The 17,888-nt window shown below is 50.2% G+C and overlaps 1 protein-coding gene across 1 annotated transcript in view; it reads left to right on the plus strand.

Moving 5' to 3' along the window:
- Positions 1-17,888, plus strand: part of SRRM4 (serine/arginine repetitive matrix 4) — a 173,227-nt gene that overhangs the window by 131,996 nt on the left and 23,343 nt on the right. Inside the window, exons 4-8 of the mRNA XM_067700772.1 lie at positions 2,409-2,480; positions 5,268-5,294; positions 7,062-7,112; positions 11,030-11,128; positions 13,958-14,114. Of these exons, the coding sequence (XP_067556873.1) occupies positions 2,409-2,480; positions 5,268-5,294; positions 7,062-7,112; positions 11,030-11,128; positions 13,958-14,114 (406 nt within the window). The remainder of the gene's footprint in view (positions 1-2,408; positions 2,481-5,267; positions 5,295-7,061; positions 7,113-11,029; positions 11,129-13,957; positions 14,115-17,888) is intronic.

Below are 17,888 nucleotides of genomic sequence, written 5' to 3' on the forward strand. Positions count from 1 at the left end.
ATAGTTATGACCATGAATATTTACTTACTTATTTATTTTTGGAGACCTTACGTATGTAAGCGGCTGTACCAAGCACTGTGATCTCCATGATCTCTTTTACGCTTGACCACGACCTAGCAGGCAGGCATCATCCCCATTTTATTTATTTATTTATTTATTTATTTATTTATTCATTTTTTGCGCTACGCGGGCCTCTCACTGCTATGGCCTCTCCCTTCGCGGAGCACAGGCTCTGGACGCGCAGGCTCAGCGGCCATGGCTCACGGGCCCAGCCGCTCCGCGGCATGTGGGATCTTCCCGGACCGGGGCACAAACCCGTGTCCCCTGCATCGGCAGGCGCACTCTGAACCACTGCGCCACCAGGGAAGCCCTCCATTTTATTTTTATTAAAAAAATTTTTCCCAGTTTTATTGAGATATAATTGACCTATAACATTGTATTAGTCCAAGGTTACAGCATCATGATTTGACATATCTTTATATTGCTAAATGATTACCACAGTAACTGTGGTTAACCTATCCATCACCTCATATAGTTACAATGGTTTTTCTTGTGATGAGATCTTTTAAGATCTAGTCTCTTAGCAGTACAGTATTGTCAACTCTAGTCACCATGACTCATTTCTCTTATAGCTGTTATCCCCATTTTAGAGATGAGAAAATAAAGTCTCAGAGAGGAGGTGACAGAACCTACAGACACTTGATTCCAGGCTCCTCAGTTGCTTCCACCACACGCAAATGCCAAGGATAATGGACTTTATATTTTTGGCCAGCTATTGACTCTTTTGTACCCTGTGAGGTTTTTCTATGTACAGTACCTTTTAATTTTTTTGTATTTAAAAATATTGTCAGAGTTTCTTCTAGGCTGTCAATCCCTAGACTAAAAGCAGGTTCAGTGTTCCACACCCCAAGCGGTGGTCAAAGAGATGTTCCTTAGAGGGGCGAGTTAAAAATCCCAGCAAACCTTGGAGGCAGTATTTGAAGAAGCCTGCAGGGGGCAGCAGAGAGCAGAGTCTGGATGACTCAGGCCCTAACTCGAGGTTTTCTGGGGCCCTATTCCCTCCACACCCCTTTCACCTAGTTCTAAGGGGCTAGGCCCAAAGAGGACCCAGAGCGGACTGTGAATGAAGACCCTGAGTTCCAGCCATTCTAGGGCGAGGGGTGGAATTGCGGTAAGTGGCCTGAGCTTCCTGATTTTAGGTATGGACAGGAGAACACGTCAAAGAAGGAAATCAGAGGGATCAGGCTCCCATCACTCATTCATTCATTCAGTCAGTATGTCCAGTGAGCACTCTTTGGGGACAAGTGCTATGATTCCCTAAGTATGATTGTTTCTCAACCCTTCATAACCCCTGCAGACATGTTTTATTTGACCTGCAAAGTGTTTTTTGTCTTTTTAATTGGTGGCCATATTTTAAAGCCAGGAGATGTCATACGAAAATATGTTTTTCTGGCAACTTCTATTCAAAAGGCAGGAGCTCTAGAAGCCCAGGCCTGCATTCCTACCTTGGACCTTCAGCTGATCTGAGAAGCAGCCATACCCCTGGGTCGGGTGCTCTCTGGTTCACCACAGGCCTCACCACTCCCTACTGTCTCCCCTGCTCCCCCCCGCCCCCCCGCAACCTGCTGCATCCATTTAAGCTATCTGAGAGGCAGGTCTGTGTTGGCATTGAGTTTGCAGCTCCTGATATGCTTCAACCTTCGTATTTTATCAGTGGGAGAACAGGAGACTTGGAGTGAGCAGTGACATGCCTGAGGTGACTTATAAATTAATGGTAGAGTCAGAATTGGAACTCAGGTTACCCGAACATCAGCCTTGAGTCATAATCATGATCCTAGGGCGTCTCTGTTTCTTGGGTTACCCCTTCATGGCACCGCCTTGCTGAGTGCATCCTGGCAAGATCTCCTGCAGGGGTTTGGTCTTACCAGGGAGACACAGGGTGGAGCAGAGGAGAGACCTTTACAGTATGTGCAGTTTTGGAAGAGGGCAGCAGACAAAAATAAATACTTATGGCCTGACCAGGAGGGCAGCTATGGGTGCTATAGTGATTGAGAGCAAAGCCCCTGGGATCAGTGAGTCTTCAATTTGAATCTCAGCTCACCCACCTTCTTAGCTGTGTGTCTTTGGGCAAGTCACTTTACCTCTCTGAACCCCGCTTTCTTTGTCTGAAAAGGGAGGGTAGCAATTGTACCTACCTAAGAAGTGTGTGGAAGGATTAAATGAGATAATACCTGTAGTAAAACACATGGTAACATTTGAAACAAATGCAAACTAACTCTACAAATTATCATCCTTGATGTGTGGTACTGAAAGACCTGAGGCATGTCTGGGGGCTGGAGAAGGGTCTCTATGAAACCAACCCTGGCCCTCAAAGCCTCCCTCTGAAGTGTGTCTCCCCTCCCCGGCAGGTCCCCATCATATAGCCCATCGCCTGTCAAGAAAAAGAAGAAGAAAAGTTCCAAGAAACATAAGAGACACAGGTACTGTCCTTCCTCCTCTGCAAATAAGCAGGGATGTTCCCGCTGGGGTGAGGGTGGAGGTGACAGTGGATGGCACTGAAAGGTCATCTGGAAGCCTATCATTTCATTTATAAAAAATACTCATCTATGTGCTGTCGTGTATTTGTATCTCGTCTAACTTGGGACTCTGGTTGCAAGGACCAGAGGCCCACTAATGCTAACTCAGGCCAGACGGGGATTTGTTCTAAGGAGACAGGAATGTCTCAGGGACCAGCCAGGCCTCAGTGAGGGGCTAGAACCGATGAATGGAAAGCTGACACCACCCAAGCCGAACCCCCTAGTGCACACAGGGGGACGTGGACCCTGCACCCTGTTCCTGTCTCTTCATGTTGCCGACCCAGCCACAGGAAGATCCTGTATCTCTCGGTCTTGTTCCTTATTCCAAATTCCCAAGGAGAGACCTTTCTGGTTGGTCCAACTATGTCCTAGAGAATGGGATCCTGTGAAACATGGCTTCTGGATCATACACCCCTGTGGACAGTGGTTAAGGGGCATTAGGAACTGGACACAGAGTCCCAAAGGAGCTCACTGTACACATGTGCATGTATACACACACACACACACACACACACACGTATGCTCATGGGGAAAAATAAAAGACAGGAAGGCTATATGCCAGAGGTCTCAAATCTGTGATTAATGGGCCGAGCCAACATTTTATAATTGAAAGATTTCACAATACAAAAATCAAAGTTTTCCTGCTCCTCTGTAAAATCAGAAGCTCTCTCTTCATTGGACCCGTTTTCCCACAGGCAGCCATCAGCTGGATCTGATGAGCTGCTGTGCGTTTAGACAGAGCGGAGGTGCCGCAGTGTCCCCACCTAACCTGCTCCCCTCCATCTACACACATTTCAAAGAGCTTGTGTGGCCCCCTGGGCTCAGAGAGTTTGAAGCTATCTTGGTAAGTTCAGGTATTTGCTGTGGTTGGCTGTGGATGACAGGGAAAGAGTGGTTTATATTTTATTTTTGCTTATCTGTATCTTCCAATTTTCCTACACGGGTGGTGGATTATTTGTGCAATTAAACCATCACAGCAGAACAAAAGGTAAGAGGCCATTTGGGTTCCCCTCCCCGCCGCATCTCACCCTCTCGTTCAAAGTAGCCCCCACGTGGCTTTTCCCAACCCAGGGGTGTGGTTGCCTTTCAGCCCTTGTTGCCAGAAAGGTCTCAACTCAGTTTCGTCTCACCGATTATGTCCACCACCTGCCCAAACACGCCAACTGATGCTCTCTGAGTTTGTGCTCAAGACAAGGTGTGGGCGCAAACCAGTTGTAAAATGTTGCTAATTTGGTGTTCGAAGCTTCCCCAACACAGAGTCCTGGGTCGAGGCAGGGCCTGCCTGTGACCGCAGACTGCCGTGTCGTCACCTTCCTATGCTGAGCAGTTTGTCCCAGTTTAGGGGTTGGATGCGAAGCACAAGCATTTTTCTATAAGGATCTTGGGAGCCAGGTGGCTTCTTACTCAAGGGCTTCTTCTCACGGGAAAGAGACTAGGCCAGAGGGTTAGAAACAGGCTTTCTCTCTGGGGGCTACAGTTGGCCCAGGGGTTGTTGGAGGTTTAGAGCGAAGAAGGACCATAACATGGGGAATTAGGAGGGGGAAATACAGACGCCAGTTCTTCCCAAACCCTCATCTACTGAGCATCACTCTAATTCTAGTCCATTTTCTCCAAGTTCTTGAAATGTTTGCTTAGTGATGGTTGACTTTTTGGAGCTGGGATGTAGGGGTAGAGGATGCATTGAGCGTTTTTTTCTCCCTTTCAATTAACTAAGGCTTCAGGGTTAAAAAAATATATATATATATCCCATTTTTCACATCTATTTATTGAATACCTATTGTATGTCACGAATTAGGATTCAGGGCCCTGAGAACAGAACAGTGACCAGAACCCAGTCCCTGCCCTCAAGTTGCTCACATTCTAGTGGGGAAAGTGGTAGTCATATTACGCAGAAGTCTGTACCGTAGTGAGGCTAAGCTCAGAAGCTCACCCGGGGTTTGTGGGAACAGAGAGGAGGCACCAAACCAGCCTGAGTGGATTGGGAAACGCTACAAGGAGAAGATGACATCTGTGTGGGGCTCTGAAGAATGAATCGGCGTTACATAGGTGAAGCTGTGTGGCCCTTGGCAACTTAACTAACGTCTCTGAGCTTCAGTGTCTTTGTTAAATGGTTGTTAATAGTACTTCACAGGTTTGGGGAAGAGATTGAATGAGATTGTATGTGAGACATGCTTAGCACGGAGCCTGGCCACCAGTAAAGAGTTCCACCTGTGGAAGTCGGTTGTCCCATGAAGATGAAAATGATGATGATGATGATGATGAAGAATCCACAACTAGGGAGAGAAAAGACGAAAGTGAGACATGGGGGAAGGGAAGAGGCAGAGGGACTCTCTTCTGGCCCCCCTCATGCAACCTTTTCCAGGACAGGCTTACTGACAAATTTGGGTGAGCATTGAAACACTGGTAGGTTTTGACCTGGAAATTCAAAATGCAAACCAATGTTTCCCATATGATCTTCAAATCTAAAAGAGGAGGAGGATTTGCCAGGTGTCCCGGTCCCCCTGTAGCCTGATCACAAATGCACTGATACATCCATCCCGGGAAAAGAAACTTCAGACTCACATTTATTTTCTTCCCTCCCTCCCTCCGTTCCTTTCTTCCCTCTTCCTTCCTCTCTTTCACTCCCGCCCCGTCTCTCTCCTTTCCTCCCTCCCTCTCTCTCTCCCTTTTTTTTTTTTTGCCCTCAATCAGGTCATTCTCCAAGAAGAGAAGGCACAGGTAAGCATCTTGTTGCCTCTAGCTACCTGCTTAGCTTTCTGCTTTCCTAACCAGGTGTAGGCAGCATCTAGGGTCAAGCTCTCTGCCTCTACCTCTGCATTCACGCCCCCTTCATCTTCCTGGGCCTCAGTTTCCTCTGAAATGAAGGCCGTGATCTGGTTTCCCCGAAAGTTCCAAGCCAGACTTTCGGTTTCCCCCAGGCCAGGTGGCTGCTGCCGGACCAGCTCCTACCGATTCCTCTCCCTGGCAGGTCTCGCCACCCTTGCCAGAGTCTGTTTGACCGTTGGTTGAAATCTTGGGTTGGGGCATGTAGAGAAGCATCAGCCCCAGACACACCACCAAAGCCTTCCCAGGTCCCAGCCAAGGGACAGAGGCCGAGTGCCAGAAGCACAGGGTGAGCACACGTAACGCTGCCACCTGCGGGGTACTCGCTATAAACCAGATCCTGTGCTAAGCCTTTTCCATGCATGTGTGTATTTAATCTCCATTAATCCCCATCACAACGCTGTGCGGTGGATATCCTTATTATTTCCACTTTACAGATGAAGAAACTAAGACTCAGGAGGTGTGGCAGGCATGTCTACAGACACACGGTCAGAAGGTGGCAGGGCCAAAACTCAAACCCAAATCTGCCAGGTAGAGGGTCAGGACACCTTTCCGTGGCTTCCAAAATAACAATAGCACAGTTCCAGCAGCTGGCAGAGTGCAAAGGCCTTTCATCCATTCGGTGAACAAGTAGACACTGATAACCAGTGTCATCCATCCGCTCAGCCCAACAGCTTGAGCAATGGCCCCATTTTAAGGGCAAGGAAACTGGGTCTTCAAGAGGACAGGTAACCTGCCTGATGTCACACAGAGACTCAGCAGCAGAGCCAGGATGTGAATTTGGATCGTTCAGTGAGCTCCTGGGCTCTCCACCTCCCAGGCTGAGTCCCAGACACATGTCAAGGTGCGATTTCAGTTGGGTGAAATCAAATTTTCTCGTTCTCAGGACTTAGGTCAGTGATACGTTCCTGGTGCCCCTCTGATGCCGGTCTGGCTTGAACTACCAAATAGTGTTCGCCGTCTGGGGCCTCTGTTTGATGATGCTGGGACCCTGAGTCGTAATTGTCCACTCTGCCCACACCCCAGTACTGTGACTTTAAAAGAAAACAGATACTTGAATATTCACGAGCGGAACGTTTCAGAATCTGCCAACTTCACGAGGCTTTAGAGCAGCTCCCTGGATACTCCATTCTTTTCTCTTAGAAATTGATGGGACAGCAGTCAAGAGGACGGGCCCTGGGGACCCATGGTCTCGGGCCACTTTCCAGCTCACCTGTGTGATCCTGGTCAAGTTCCTTAGCCAGTCTAAGGCTCAGTTTCTATTTCTGGAAAATGAGTGCTTATTAAATGTGCCACTGCCCATAGGTTGTAGGGAGAATGAAATGAGATTATTGCCAAGAGGTATTAGCACAGCGCTTACCTGATAAGAAAGCCTCAAAGCATGGCAGATATGATGATCTTTGCTACTGCTGTTATTGTGAAGCTACCAGAGCTGATCTTAGCATCCTCCGTCCCCCATCCCCAGTCTGTGCGTGTGGGCTGGTGTGTCTAGCTGAACCCACTGGGTGAAAACGTTGGCAGGAACTGCTCTGATCTTAGAAACGATCGGCGTCCATTCCCAAACTGCCTGAATCTAGTGACCACCGTGTGTTAAGCATCTTGACTACTTTATCTTTCGCTAGAATTTTGCATCTTTCGGTTAACTGGCCATTTCCCATTCAGCTCCTCCAGCCCAAAAAACAAAAGAAGGGAAGAGAAGAGGCACAAAAAACAGTAAGTAGATTCCACCTGCAACATACTATCCGGCTTGGGGAGGTGGGGGACTGACCTGTGAACAGCCAGAGGGTTAGAATTGCCAAAGAAGTGGGGACCGGGAGAGGAGGGTGGGCGAACAAGAGGGGAGAAGGAAGGGGAAGCAGAACTGTGTGTAGACCTGCAGTTGTGGGTTTGTCATGCATGGGTGCATAAGGTTGTGTATGTGATGTGTGTGTATGCATGCGTGTCTGTGTCTGCATGAAAGTGAACGGTGTGCATGTGTGTGAATTCTGTGTGCCTGTGTGCGTTGTGTAACGTTTGTACGTGTGCGTATATGTGTAGCGTGCACTGTGTAAATGGTACCTGTGCATTCTTCCATCGTGCGAACATTTGTGTACAATGCAGGTGCATAGTGTGTGTGGGGGGGTATATATCTGTGTTCACACGAATGCGTATGTGTGCCCATGCTTATGTGAGCATGAATAGCACGCATGTAGGTGCCCTGTCTGCTACTGTGTGCTAGTTCGGTGCCCTCGGCGTGTGCACCGCTTAATCTGCGTGCATTACTCATAGGGAGGGTGCAGGATGGGGTTTACCTGTGCGCTGTGTGTGTACAGGTGGGTAAGGGACATGATCACATGCGTGCACACACGTGTGTGTGCATGTGAGTCCCAGCCCCAGCCTCTGGGCTTAGAGCATGGAGATATGAGGGGAGCTCCTACCCCCGGCCTCGGGTCCTAGCTGGTTCACGGTTTATAGCTGGTAGTAGAAATTCACATCAGCCAGCGCTGCCTGAAGAGTTCAGTTCCCAGCCAAATTAAAAGTAAATTGGTTACAACCCATCTACTTTATACCCTTGCAGATGTTAGTGTGTTTTCCAATCAACTAACATTTTATCTCCCACCAAGAAGCTTCTAAAGCGAGAATCAAAGTCAATGGGATGAAAGTCAGTGGGCTGCTGGGGAGGGAAAAGAGGAAGCAGGGCGTGGCGCTCAGCTTTGCCGGCCTGAAGCGCCTCACCCAAGGTCAGTGCGAAAGAGGGCATTTCAGGCACCACCCCGGGGGCCTGGGGAACGCTCCAGAAGGAAGCAGTAGAGCTGTGAGTTAGCTCAGGGAAGAACTTCCCGATCATCAAGCTTGCTCAGTTCACGTCAAGAGGCAATCATTGGTCATCTGTATAGAGTATACGCTCATGCTAAGCACAGACAGAGCCTGTTCTCAGAGGCTTCAGCATGGCTTGTCCGTGGAGCTGTGGTCTAGACAGTCACTGAGCTGGGGGCTGCGCCCAGACCCCAAGAGTTCTGGGAAGATCATGACAGAGGCACGGACTGCCTGCCTGAGGGCAGCAAGGTGGCCACCCTGCCCAGTGCCAAGAGTTGGACGAGTCTCAGAAATCACTAGTGGGACATAAAAGAAGGTTGTGAAAGCCAAAAAACGAGAGTCAGGAGAAGGAGAAGCAAGAAACGCAAGGCGCCCCTGAGATCAGGTGGTTGTTCTTGCCAAGATCCATGGTTAGTTAAAGCGGCTTGTAAACGGGACCGCTGGCGTAACTTACTTCCTCTTATTCAGCATCCCTTAGAGAGGCCCTAACAGGTGTCAGGCCCTGTGCGGGGCCCGAGGACAGAGATTAGACAGATGTGCCTCCTGGCCTCGAGGAGCTCGCAGCAGGACACCGGGGACAGATGTGGGACAGGTCACAGCACAGCAGTGGCAGATGGAAGCCCTGGGTGAGGTGGGAGCCCGGGTGCAGGAAAGAGGGCGTGGTGGTGAGGGGAGGCTTCCTGAGGGAGGGGCGGCTTAGGCTGGGGCAAAGGATGGAGGTAACCATTCTAGGCTGCAGGTTAGGCAAGTGGTTTAATCTCTCTGTGCCTTGGTTTCTGCATCTGTAAAATAGGAGTAATAAGAGAATCCACTTTGTAGGTTGTTTTGAGGAGTAGATGAGTCCATTTAAGGAAAATGCTTAGAACCCAGTGCCTGACAGGCAGTATGTATTAGAGACGGGTTACCTACCATCACAGTCACCATCACCACCATCCCCATCCCCATCATCCCCATCATCCCCATCACCACCATCACCATCACCATCATCACCATCATCACCATCACCACCATCCCCATCCCCATCCCCATCACCACCATCCCCATCACCATCACCACCATCCCCATCACCATCACCATCATCCCCATCACCATCATCACCATCACCATCATCACCATCACCATCATCACCGTCACCATCACCACCATCACCATCACCACCATCCCCATCACCATCTTCACCATCATCACCATCACCACCATCACCACCATCACCATCATCACCATCACCACAATCCCCATCACCATCATCCCCATCACCACTATCCCCATCCCCATCCCCATCATCCCCATCATCACCACCATCCCCATCACCATCATCACCATCACCATCACCATCACCACCATCACCACCATCACCATCATCACCATCACCACCATCACCATCACCATCATCACCATCACCATCACCACCATCCTCATCACCATCATCCCCATCACCCCCATCACCATCATCACCATCACCCCCATCACCACCATCACCATCACCATCATCACCATCACTACCATCCCCATCACCATCACCATCATCCCCATCCCCATCACCATCACCATCACCACCATCCCCATCACCACCATCACCATCACCATCATCCCCATCACCATCATCACCATCCCCATCCCCATCATCCCCATCACCATCATCACCATCATCACCATCATCACCATCCCCATCCCCATCCCTATCATCCCCATCACCACCATCAGGGCATCGTAAAATGTGGGAAATGTGTGAGCCAGAATACAAGCACCTCGGGGTTGCTTGAGCCTTTCAAACCAGGGCTCTGGATGCCAGGCAAGGAGGCTGGAGAGCTAGGCAGAGGCTGGCTCCTGAAGGTGCTTGGGGTTCAAGGTCAGAGCTTGGACTTGACATAAGGACAATGGGAGGGCTTTAAACAGGGAAGGGATATGGTCTGATGATCACATTACCAGAATCCCTGAGTCTTTTGTTGGGATAACCAAGGTACCTCACGATAGAATCATCTCTAACTCCCACTGGCTTCCTGACTTGGCCCAAACTATTGACATTCCTTGTACATCCTCAGTGACCACTGCCACTGCTACTGCTACTTCTGAGTCATCATTATTATTGAGAGAAAGCTGAAGTAACCTGTTATAGCACCAGTTTTAGTGGCAGCGGTAACAGTTATTGGTAGTGTAATTTTTGTTGTCGACGTTTGTAACTCCCTCTGAGAGTGGGCTTTTGACTCCATGCTAAGAATCCAGACTTACCTTTCCAGGGCTGAGGTTACAGATTGGCAGCCCAAAGGCCTAATGGATTCTGCAAATGTGTTTTGTTAGCCGCAAACTGTGTCTTTTTTTTAAAAAAATGAGCTTCCATTTAAAATAGGAATAATTTACATAAAACTCTCAACTTCTATATTCACTTGAAAAATTAGAAGATACAGCACCACGGCACTATTCTGGAGACAAAACACTTGCTTTAGCCCATGCCCTTCAGTTGGTTGGTATTTTCTGAGTGCCTGACTGATACACACATTATGGTATCTGACTGGTTCGTGAAACCATGTGAAATCGAGACTCCTGCTTCAGGCGAGGGAGAGGTGATGTGTGCAGGTGAAGATTCTGCTCCCAGCAGAGCCCTGGGGGGCAGGCCGTCTCCCTCAGGTGACCCCGTTCTGCTCTCTTGTGTTAGGGATGGCTGGTTACACAGGCGGTGGGGGGGGGGGGGGTGATGCAAGGGGCCGGTCGGGGGAGATGCATGACCTTGGGAGGGACAGTGACTCAGGCGCAAGAGAAAGATGTGTGTCACAAGGTCAAAAACTCTGTCTCTCTCTCCTCTGATTTGTTCCTTCTCACCCTCCACCTGCCCCAAGATCGCGAAGCCGGCCCCGAAAGTCTCACCGCCACCGTCATCACCACTGCGCCTCGCGGTCTCAGAGTTCGGAGTCCCGCTCCTCAAGCTGTGACAGCAGGTAACCCCCTCCCTGAGGCACCTCCTCACCCCCGCATCTGCCCAGAGTCCGTCTGAGACGCGGTCACCGTCAGCTCTGCCTCCCACTGTCACTGTTGGGGAGGCCGCTTTCCCAGCAGAGGGGCGCCCCCGCCTCGCACTCAGGCTGTCTGCACTTCCCGGTAGAGAAGGGGCTGCAGACAGACGGACCCGCTGCCCCACCTACAGGACTTGCTAACACCGTGCGTCGGTGTCCAGGTGCTGAGCACTCTTCCTCATCCCCTGTGTGATCCCCTCTCCAGCCCTACGAAGGAGGCACTATTGTCATCCCCATTTTAGAGATGAGGAAACTGAGGCACAGAGAGGTTAAGGAACTTGCCAGGCACTTAGCTACTAAGTGACAGAGCTTAGGACTGAACTGGGGCATCTGGCTCTGCACTTGACTGTCTCTCACTAAGGGTTGTTCTAAGCACAGAGAAGCTAAGTGACCTATGAAAGGCCACACAGCACAAGGTACCTAGCTCTGAGGCCCTTCCGAGTCTGGTTTCTCCTAACCTGGAACCTCTTTTTGCTGACACATTGGCTGCCCCGGCCTGAGAAGAGGAAGAGGTTCTTGTGGGTGAGGGGAGGGAGTGGGGCTTCGCTGATGCTGGCGTTTGACATTGTTGAGACCAGTGGGAACATCAAGGGCCCCCTGATGGTACCAGGCCAGCTTCCAGATGTCAGAGGCTCCTTTATTCTTTCTTAAGTGCTTCTCACACTTGGCTACGTGGTCATGTCACTTGGGAAGGTTTAAAAATCTCACTGTCCCGGTCCCACTGAAGTCAGAACGTCTGGAGGAAAGAGGAGGAGAAATATGTCCCTAAATTCTACTCCGAGCCAGGCGCTGTGCTGCAGCTGCAAATACATTCTCTCTCTTAATCACCCCAGTCACACCATGAGCTAGACCAGAGCTTCCCTACTTTGGCTGCACTGTGGTCGCTTTGGAAGTTTTTAAAAATACCAGTGCCTGGATCCCAGCTCCACACATTCTGATCTAATCTAGATGAGGTAGGGCCAGGGCAGCGAGATTTTTACATCTCCAGGTGATGTGAATGTGGAGCCAGGTGGAAAAGCGTTTGAAAGGAGAAAGCAGCCCCTGGCGTCGAGTCCTGGAGCCTTGGTGTCCCCGCTGGACAGCAGCAGCTTCAAAGGGCATCACCATCTCACAAGGCTGCTCTGTGAGCCTGAGTGGTCCAGACAACAACAAGAGCCTTCTGTAATCAGGTCCGAGCCCAGACAAAACAGGAACTTTGTCCAGAACCCAAAAGTAACCCAGCATCTCTCCATCCTGGCAAACGTGAGTGACTGCTGCTCCTTTACCAGTTATAGCCTTGACCTCAGACGCCCAGTCAGAGAGTTACCTCCGCTTTCTGACAGCACCCAGTCCAGGCCGAAGCCAGCTCTCTGCGTGCTCCCAGAGTCCCCGACCATGTGCTCATAATAGGTTCTCTCTCTAACACCCTCGGACAGAGACGTCCTCCACTCCCCCGTGACGCGCATTCCCTGCCACTGCAGGGAGCAGTAACGATGCTTGTTCAAGTACAGGGCGCCCCCAGTGGGCTTTATCTGGAGGGTGTTGACGCTCTGAGCTCAACTGCATTACAGACATTTACAGCCGAGAAACCTGCGTGTTGGTGGGCAAAGGGGTCCGAGCAAGGTCACGGTGACTGGCAGAGCTGACACCAGGACCCAGGTCTGTGTGACTCAGCCTGAGGCCTGGGCTGGAGGGCGGTGCAGGGCCTGCTTGTTGACTCTCGGCGCGCCCCACTCTACCTTCTCCGAAGCTTACCTCTTCGGGAGAGGGCTCACATCGCAGCCCTGGCCCCAGCCCTCCTGCTGCTGTCACATCTCCCGCTGCTGTTGCCGCCCGAGCTCCCCAGTGCCTGTTGGGCTGAGAGGCACTACAGCACGGGTGGGAGCAACCTGAGAGCTGGCCCTCGGGCCACACACTCAGTAGAAAAGTGACCTGGAGGGCCCAGAGCAGAGAGGGACACTCCAGCGCAAGAACCAAAGGCATTGGTTCCCACGGGGACCCTCGTTCCACCACTTACAAGCTGTGTGACCTCAGGCAGGTCCCTAAACATCTCTGAGCCTCAGCTCTCTCATCTGAAAATAAGAAAGTAATATCTGCCCCGTGTATGTCTTCAAGTTGTAGAGGGGACTGTGAAAGCACCTGAAGAGGGGCTTACAGGTGCCGTGCAAATCCACAAGGTGTTATTTTCATCACTGCTGTGACTCAGAGCTCACAGGTAATGCAGAGTCCAAACACACCCTCTCTCAGGAGTCAGAGATTCCTTTGGTTTCCACTGCAGACAGGCTTGCAGAGGCATCTTTGTCGTTGTTGTCAGATATTTTCTTTTTAAGTTTTGGGTGACAGTCAATAAGATGCCTCTGTTTCACAGATGGTAAAGTCACATACACAAAGACACACAAATATAAGCAGCTACATTTATAGACAAACACATGAAAACACAGATGGACACACCCAGACATACACACAGTCACAGACACAGGCAAGCAGATAGACAATCACACAGGCACACAACTACATCAAGATAGGGACCCTTCCTGTCTTCACAGCTGCATCCCCGGCCCCCAAAGCACTGCCAGGTACACGAATAAACATTTGTCAAATGAACAAATGAGAGAATCAATGAATGGATGGGTGGGTGTGTGGATGGCTGCACACGTAATTCATACAGACACACCCAAACACGCTCTGTTGCCCTCAGATCCTATTGGTCCTTCAGTCACCTCTCAGCCATGCTCTCCATCAAAAGACCCTCAGCTTTCTCTCTCCTGCACCCAGGCACCGTGGCCAGTCCCCCGAGGAAGGGCGGAAGTCCCGCCGAAGGCACTCTCGCCGCTGTTCCAAGAGCTTCTGCAAGGCCAGCCCTGAGGCCCAGTCCAGCCCCGCGCCCAGCCAGCCCCTGCAGATGCTCAGCTTCCTGTCGGCCAGGGGTGTAGTAAGTATTCCGCACAGCCTCCTCTGCCGGTCTCGGCCGTGACACTTGGAGGGGGTGGAGGCACAAGTTCAGGGCAGTGTATGACACATTTTAATTCAGTTTCGGGCAAATATCCGACTGGTTTCAGACCTCCTTATTGATTAACCAGATGGTCATTCACCAGCCTTTGGCAGCACTCGGCTTGGGAAGTGGGAGCTTGGGGGGACAGGAAAAACCCGAAGCCCCCGGCTCTTTGTCAGGGAAACTTCGAAAGTACATATTGGCCTCCAGAGTGACATCTGCAGGAAAGCATGTATGAGACACCACAGGAGGTTTCTTTGGGGAGGAAGGAAAAGAGGGGGTCTTTGAGGCAGCAGAGGCACTGCAGCTTTGCGGTGACGTCTGCATCTTTGACAGCTAGGCTGCAGCACTGACGAGCAGCTGGGGTTTGATTTCACCTGTGTAAGCTCGGCCTTGAATGTATGCGAGAATTTTCCTCCAAGGAGCTGATAACACTCGGCCTCTTGTGTCCACACAAGATCTCAGGGAGCTGAGGATGCAGCTGCCCTCACTAGTCCCTTCCACAGGTGGGACAGAAAAGCCGCTGCTCAGAAGGGTTAAGGTCTGGAGTGAAGCCACTGAGTGAAGCAAGAGCGAATCCAGTCGAGGAACCCGGCCTTGAATGGGATCACGCAGCAGTCCCTCAGGTCGAGAAGGAGGGCTGGAATACAACTTCAGGCAGTTCGATGCCAGGAAGTTTGCTGAGCAAGGGATTTGGAGTTGGGTCTGAACTCAACTTCCTAGCTGTGTGGCTTTGAGAAAGTCACTTAACCTCTTTGAAACTCAGTTTTCTCATTGGTAACTTTGAAATAATATCACTTCCATGTGGGATTGTTGGGGATATCCAATAACAGAAATTATGTGAAGGCCTTTTGTAGGCTCTAAAGGGACAGACACACAAATAGGAGGAGATTCCACACAGACGTACCCTATGCTTAACAGCTAACAGCTGGGAAGGGACCTGTCTCCTCTAGCTAGGCATAAATCTGAAAATTTCAGAGAGCTGCTCCCTTAGAAAGGATGAGGTGGAAGTAAGGAATAGCTCAGGGGTTCTTGCTGAGAGGTCAAAGAAGAGAAGGTGATGATAAGCACTGGTTGGGTCTGGTTGACACAATAGTTATATCTCCAGTGCATTCTGGGAAACTCTTCTTTACCAGTAAAGGCACCATGTATCACCAAGGTCTACTTTTGCCCAAATCTTCTACCTAGCTGGAACCATCCACAACTCACCTCAGGGCCTTCCTTTGTAGAGATACCTGTAGTTGCTCAGTATTTGCAGATGGTAAATGCTCACTTGCATTCTCCCCTCCGCGAATGTCCTATGAAAGGTCTTTCCAGTAAGGCAGAGAGTCCGGAGGCCTGGGGGCAAGTCTTGGCTTGGCAGGACAAATCCTTTTACCCCTCCCAGCCTCAGCTTCCTCAACTGGAAAATGAGCATGATTATCCCATTTGTGTCCCAAAGGAATTGTTGCAAAGGTAGAAATAAATTTAAAATACAAGCAATAAGAGGTGGAAGAATGGTTTTAAGTTGGTAAAAGCCACCCCGTCTCCCTGGTCATGGTATTTATGGCAGCCCATTCGGTGGCCCTAACTGACCCTCATTAAAAAGTGCCATTGGGAGCAACTGGCTTGTGTTCTCTCACCTGGGATGGTTTCCTAACCAGTCAGGTGCAAGGTGTTGCAAAAAGCCGAATGTTGACTCCCCCCCACCCCAAAATTGTGGTCCTCCCACACCAGTGAGTGAGGTACCAGATTGGCTGTTGGTTCTTAGGGCCCAGCTGCTATTAGAAGAGCAGAAAGCTCATCCGTACCTAGAAGGCAGAGGCCTTAAGAGCTCACCTAATCCAATACCCTGATTCCAAACAGAGAACCTGGACTCACAGGAGAAAAATGACTTCCACGGGCTATGGCAGGTCGGAGTTGTTAAAAACTTGGAACTATGTTTATGTGGTCAAATCCTGGCTGCGAGCTGGGGATAGTTATTTAAACCTGTTTGAGCTGCAGTTTCCTCATCTGTTAAAAAAAAATTGCAGATAATAAACCTCTTCTTCAAAAGCCTTGTTTTGGGGACAGAAGCAGAGTAATTTTGTACATAGTCGAGCCCAGTGCTCGGCACAGGGACAGAGATCAGCAAATAGAAGCAGGTGTTGTGATGAAAACATTCCAGATGCTGGCTCTGTACTTCCCAGCCGTGGAATCTTGAGCAAGTTACACAAACTCTCTGTGCCTCAGTTTTCTCCAAATCTGCAAAATGAGGAAAATAATAAGATCTACCTCATGAGAGGAATGTTGGGAGCATGCAATGACTCAACGTAAGTAAGACTTTCAGACTGTAACAGGCACGTGGTAGGTGCTAGGTTGCTGGCGGTGGATACAAGCAGCAGCAGGATTAACCATGGAAGTAGTAACGGTAGTAGCAACAACAGTAGTGGAGTAGTAATAGTAGAATGGTTCCAGGCCCAGGCTAGTCTGTGGGTGAGTTGAGACCACAGCTAGAAGCCCTGCTTCCCCTGCTTTCAGTTTCCTCCCATCCTCAATGGCAGCTGCAGCCCAAATGGCTAGCCCCACCCTGCTCGTGGCTGCCTGACTCCTGGGGCCTCAGACACCCCCCAAGTCTGGTCCTCTGGGTGCTCTCCATGCTGGGCTCTTTCTCATCCCCTCTCCTGCACAGGCAGGGATGGAAGAGGATACCAGGTTGGACCAAAGGTTTTCCAAGAGTCCTGGCCCCAAGATCTTTTTGAGCTCTCTGCTGAAGAGAACAGCACAGTCATTGTCATTCCATCACTTGTTCAAATCTACCAGTTACCTACTAAGCATCTATAAAGGGTCAGCTCTGATGTGGCTCTCGGGATCCAGTGAATAAGAAACAGCCTGTGCTTTCTTAAAAGGAAGACAGACAAGGTAAAAATTGTAAAGGACAGTGCACAACAGTGAATGCTGAGATGGGACAGGAGGTAGGCAGGCAGGGAAGGGAATTGGGGTTAGGGTTAGGTTAGGGCAGAGGAGGTGACAACTGAGAAACTAGCCAGTGGAAGCAGGAAACAAAGGCTGGAGTCGGGATGGAGAAAGAATTCCAGGGCAGGAGATGGGGTTCTGGGGGTTCTGGAGGTGAACAGGAGCCCAAGCGTGAGGGGTCTCCTATGCCATGGTTCCTGCCACACTCCATGGTGGGCATCCCATATGCAGAGCTCTTTAAAAATCAGGGACGGGCACATTACACCAAGGGGGCCTGTTTGCATACATGAATATGCAGAAGTGGGTTGTATCTTGTTAAAATCCTAGCTGGTGAGCTAAAGAGAACCCGAAGGCCTCTTTCTTGGTCAGAGCCCAAATCCAAATGGAGGGTCCCGAGGAGTGAATCCTTCACGGCCTCATTCGTTCCTTATCTACACTCAGTCAACTCTGTTCAAGGTGTTAGGGAGACAGAGAGATGTATAAACAGGCTTCCTGAATTCCAGAGCTCACCATCTAGCCGTCAACAGAAGGCTGCAATACAGTAGGATAAGCGTTGTCATTAGGGCTGAGACTGAGTCGGTGAACACTAGTACTCCTCCACTGTTCAAATATTCAAATACTTGCACACCAGTTGATAAACAGACCCTGTCACCACCCATCCCCCAGTTAACAAAGCCATCCCTTCCCTCCTCTGGTACCTTCTGGACCTTCTCACAGTCCAGCAGATAAACGGTGGTACCTGGCAGCCCTTCAGTGCCAAGGCCAGCTACCTGCAGATGG

The sequence above is a fragment of the Pseudorca crassidens genome, chromosome 12, assembly GCF_039906515.1.
Source record: "Pseudorca crassidens isolate mPseCra1 chromosome 12, mPseCra1.hap1, whole genome shotgun sequence".
In the NCBI taxonomy this organism is placed as follows: domain Eukaryota; kingdom Metazoa; phylum Chordata; class Mammalia; order Artiodactyla; family Delphinidae; genus Pseudorca; species Pseudorca crassidens.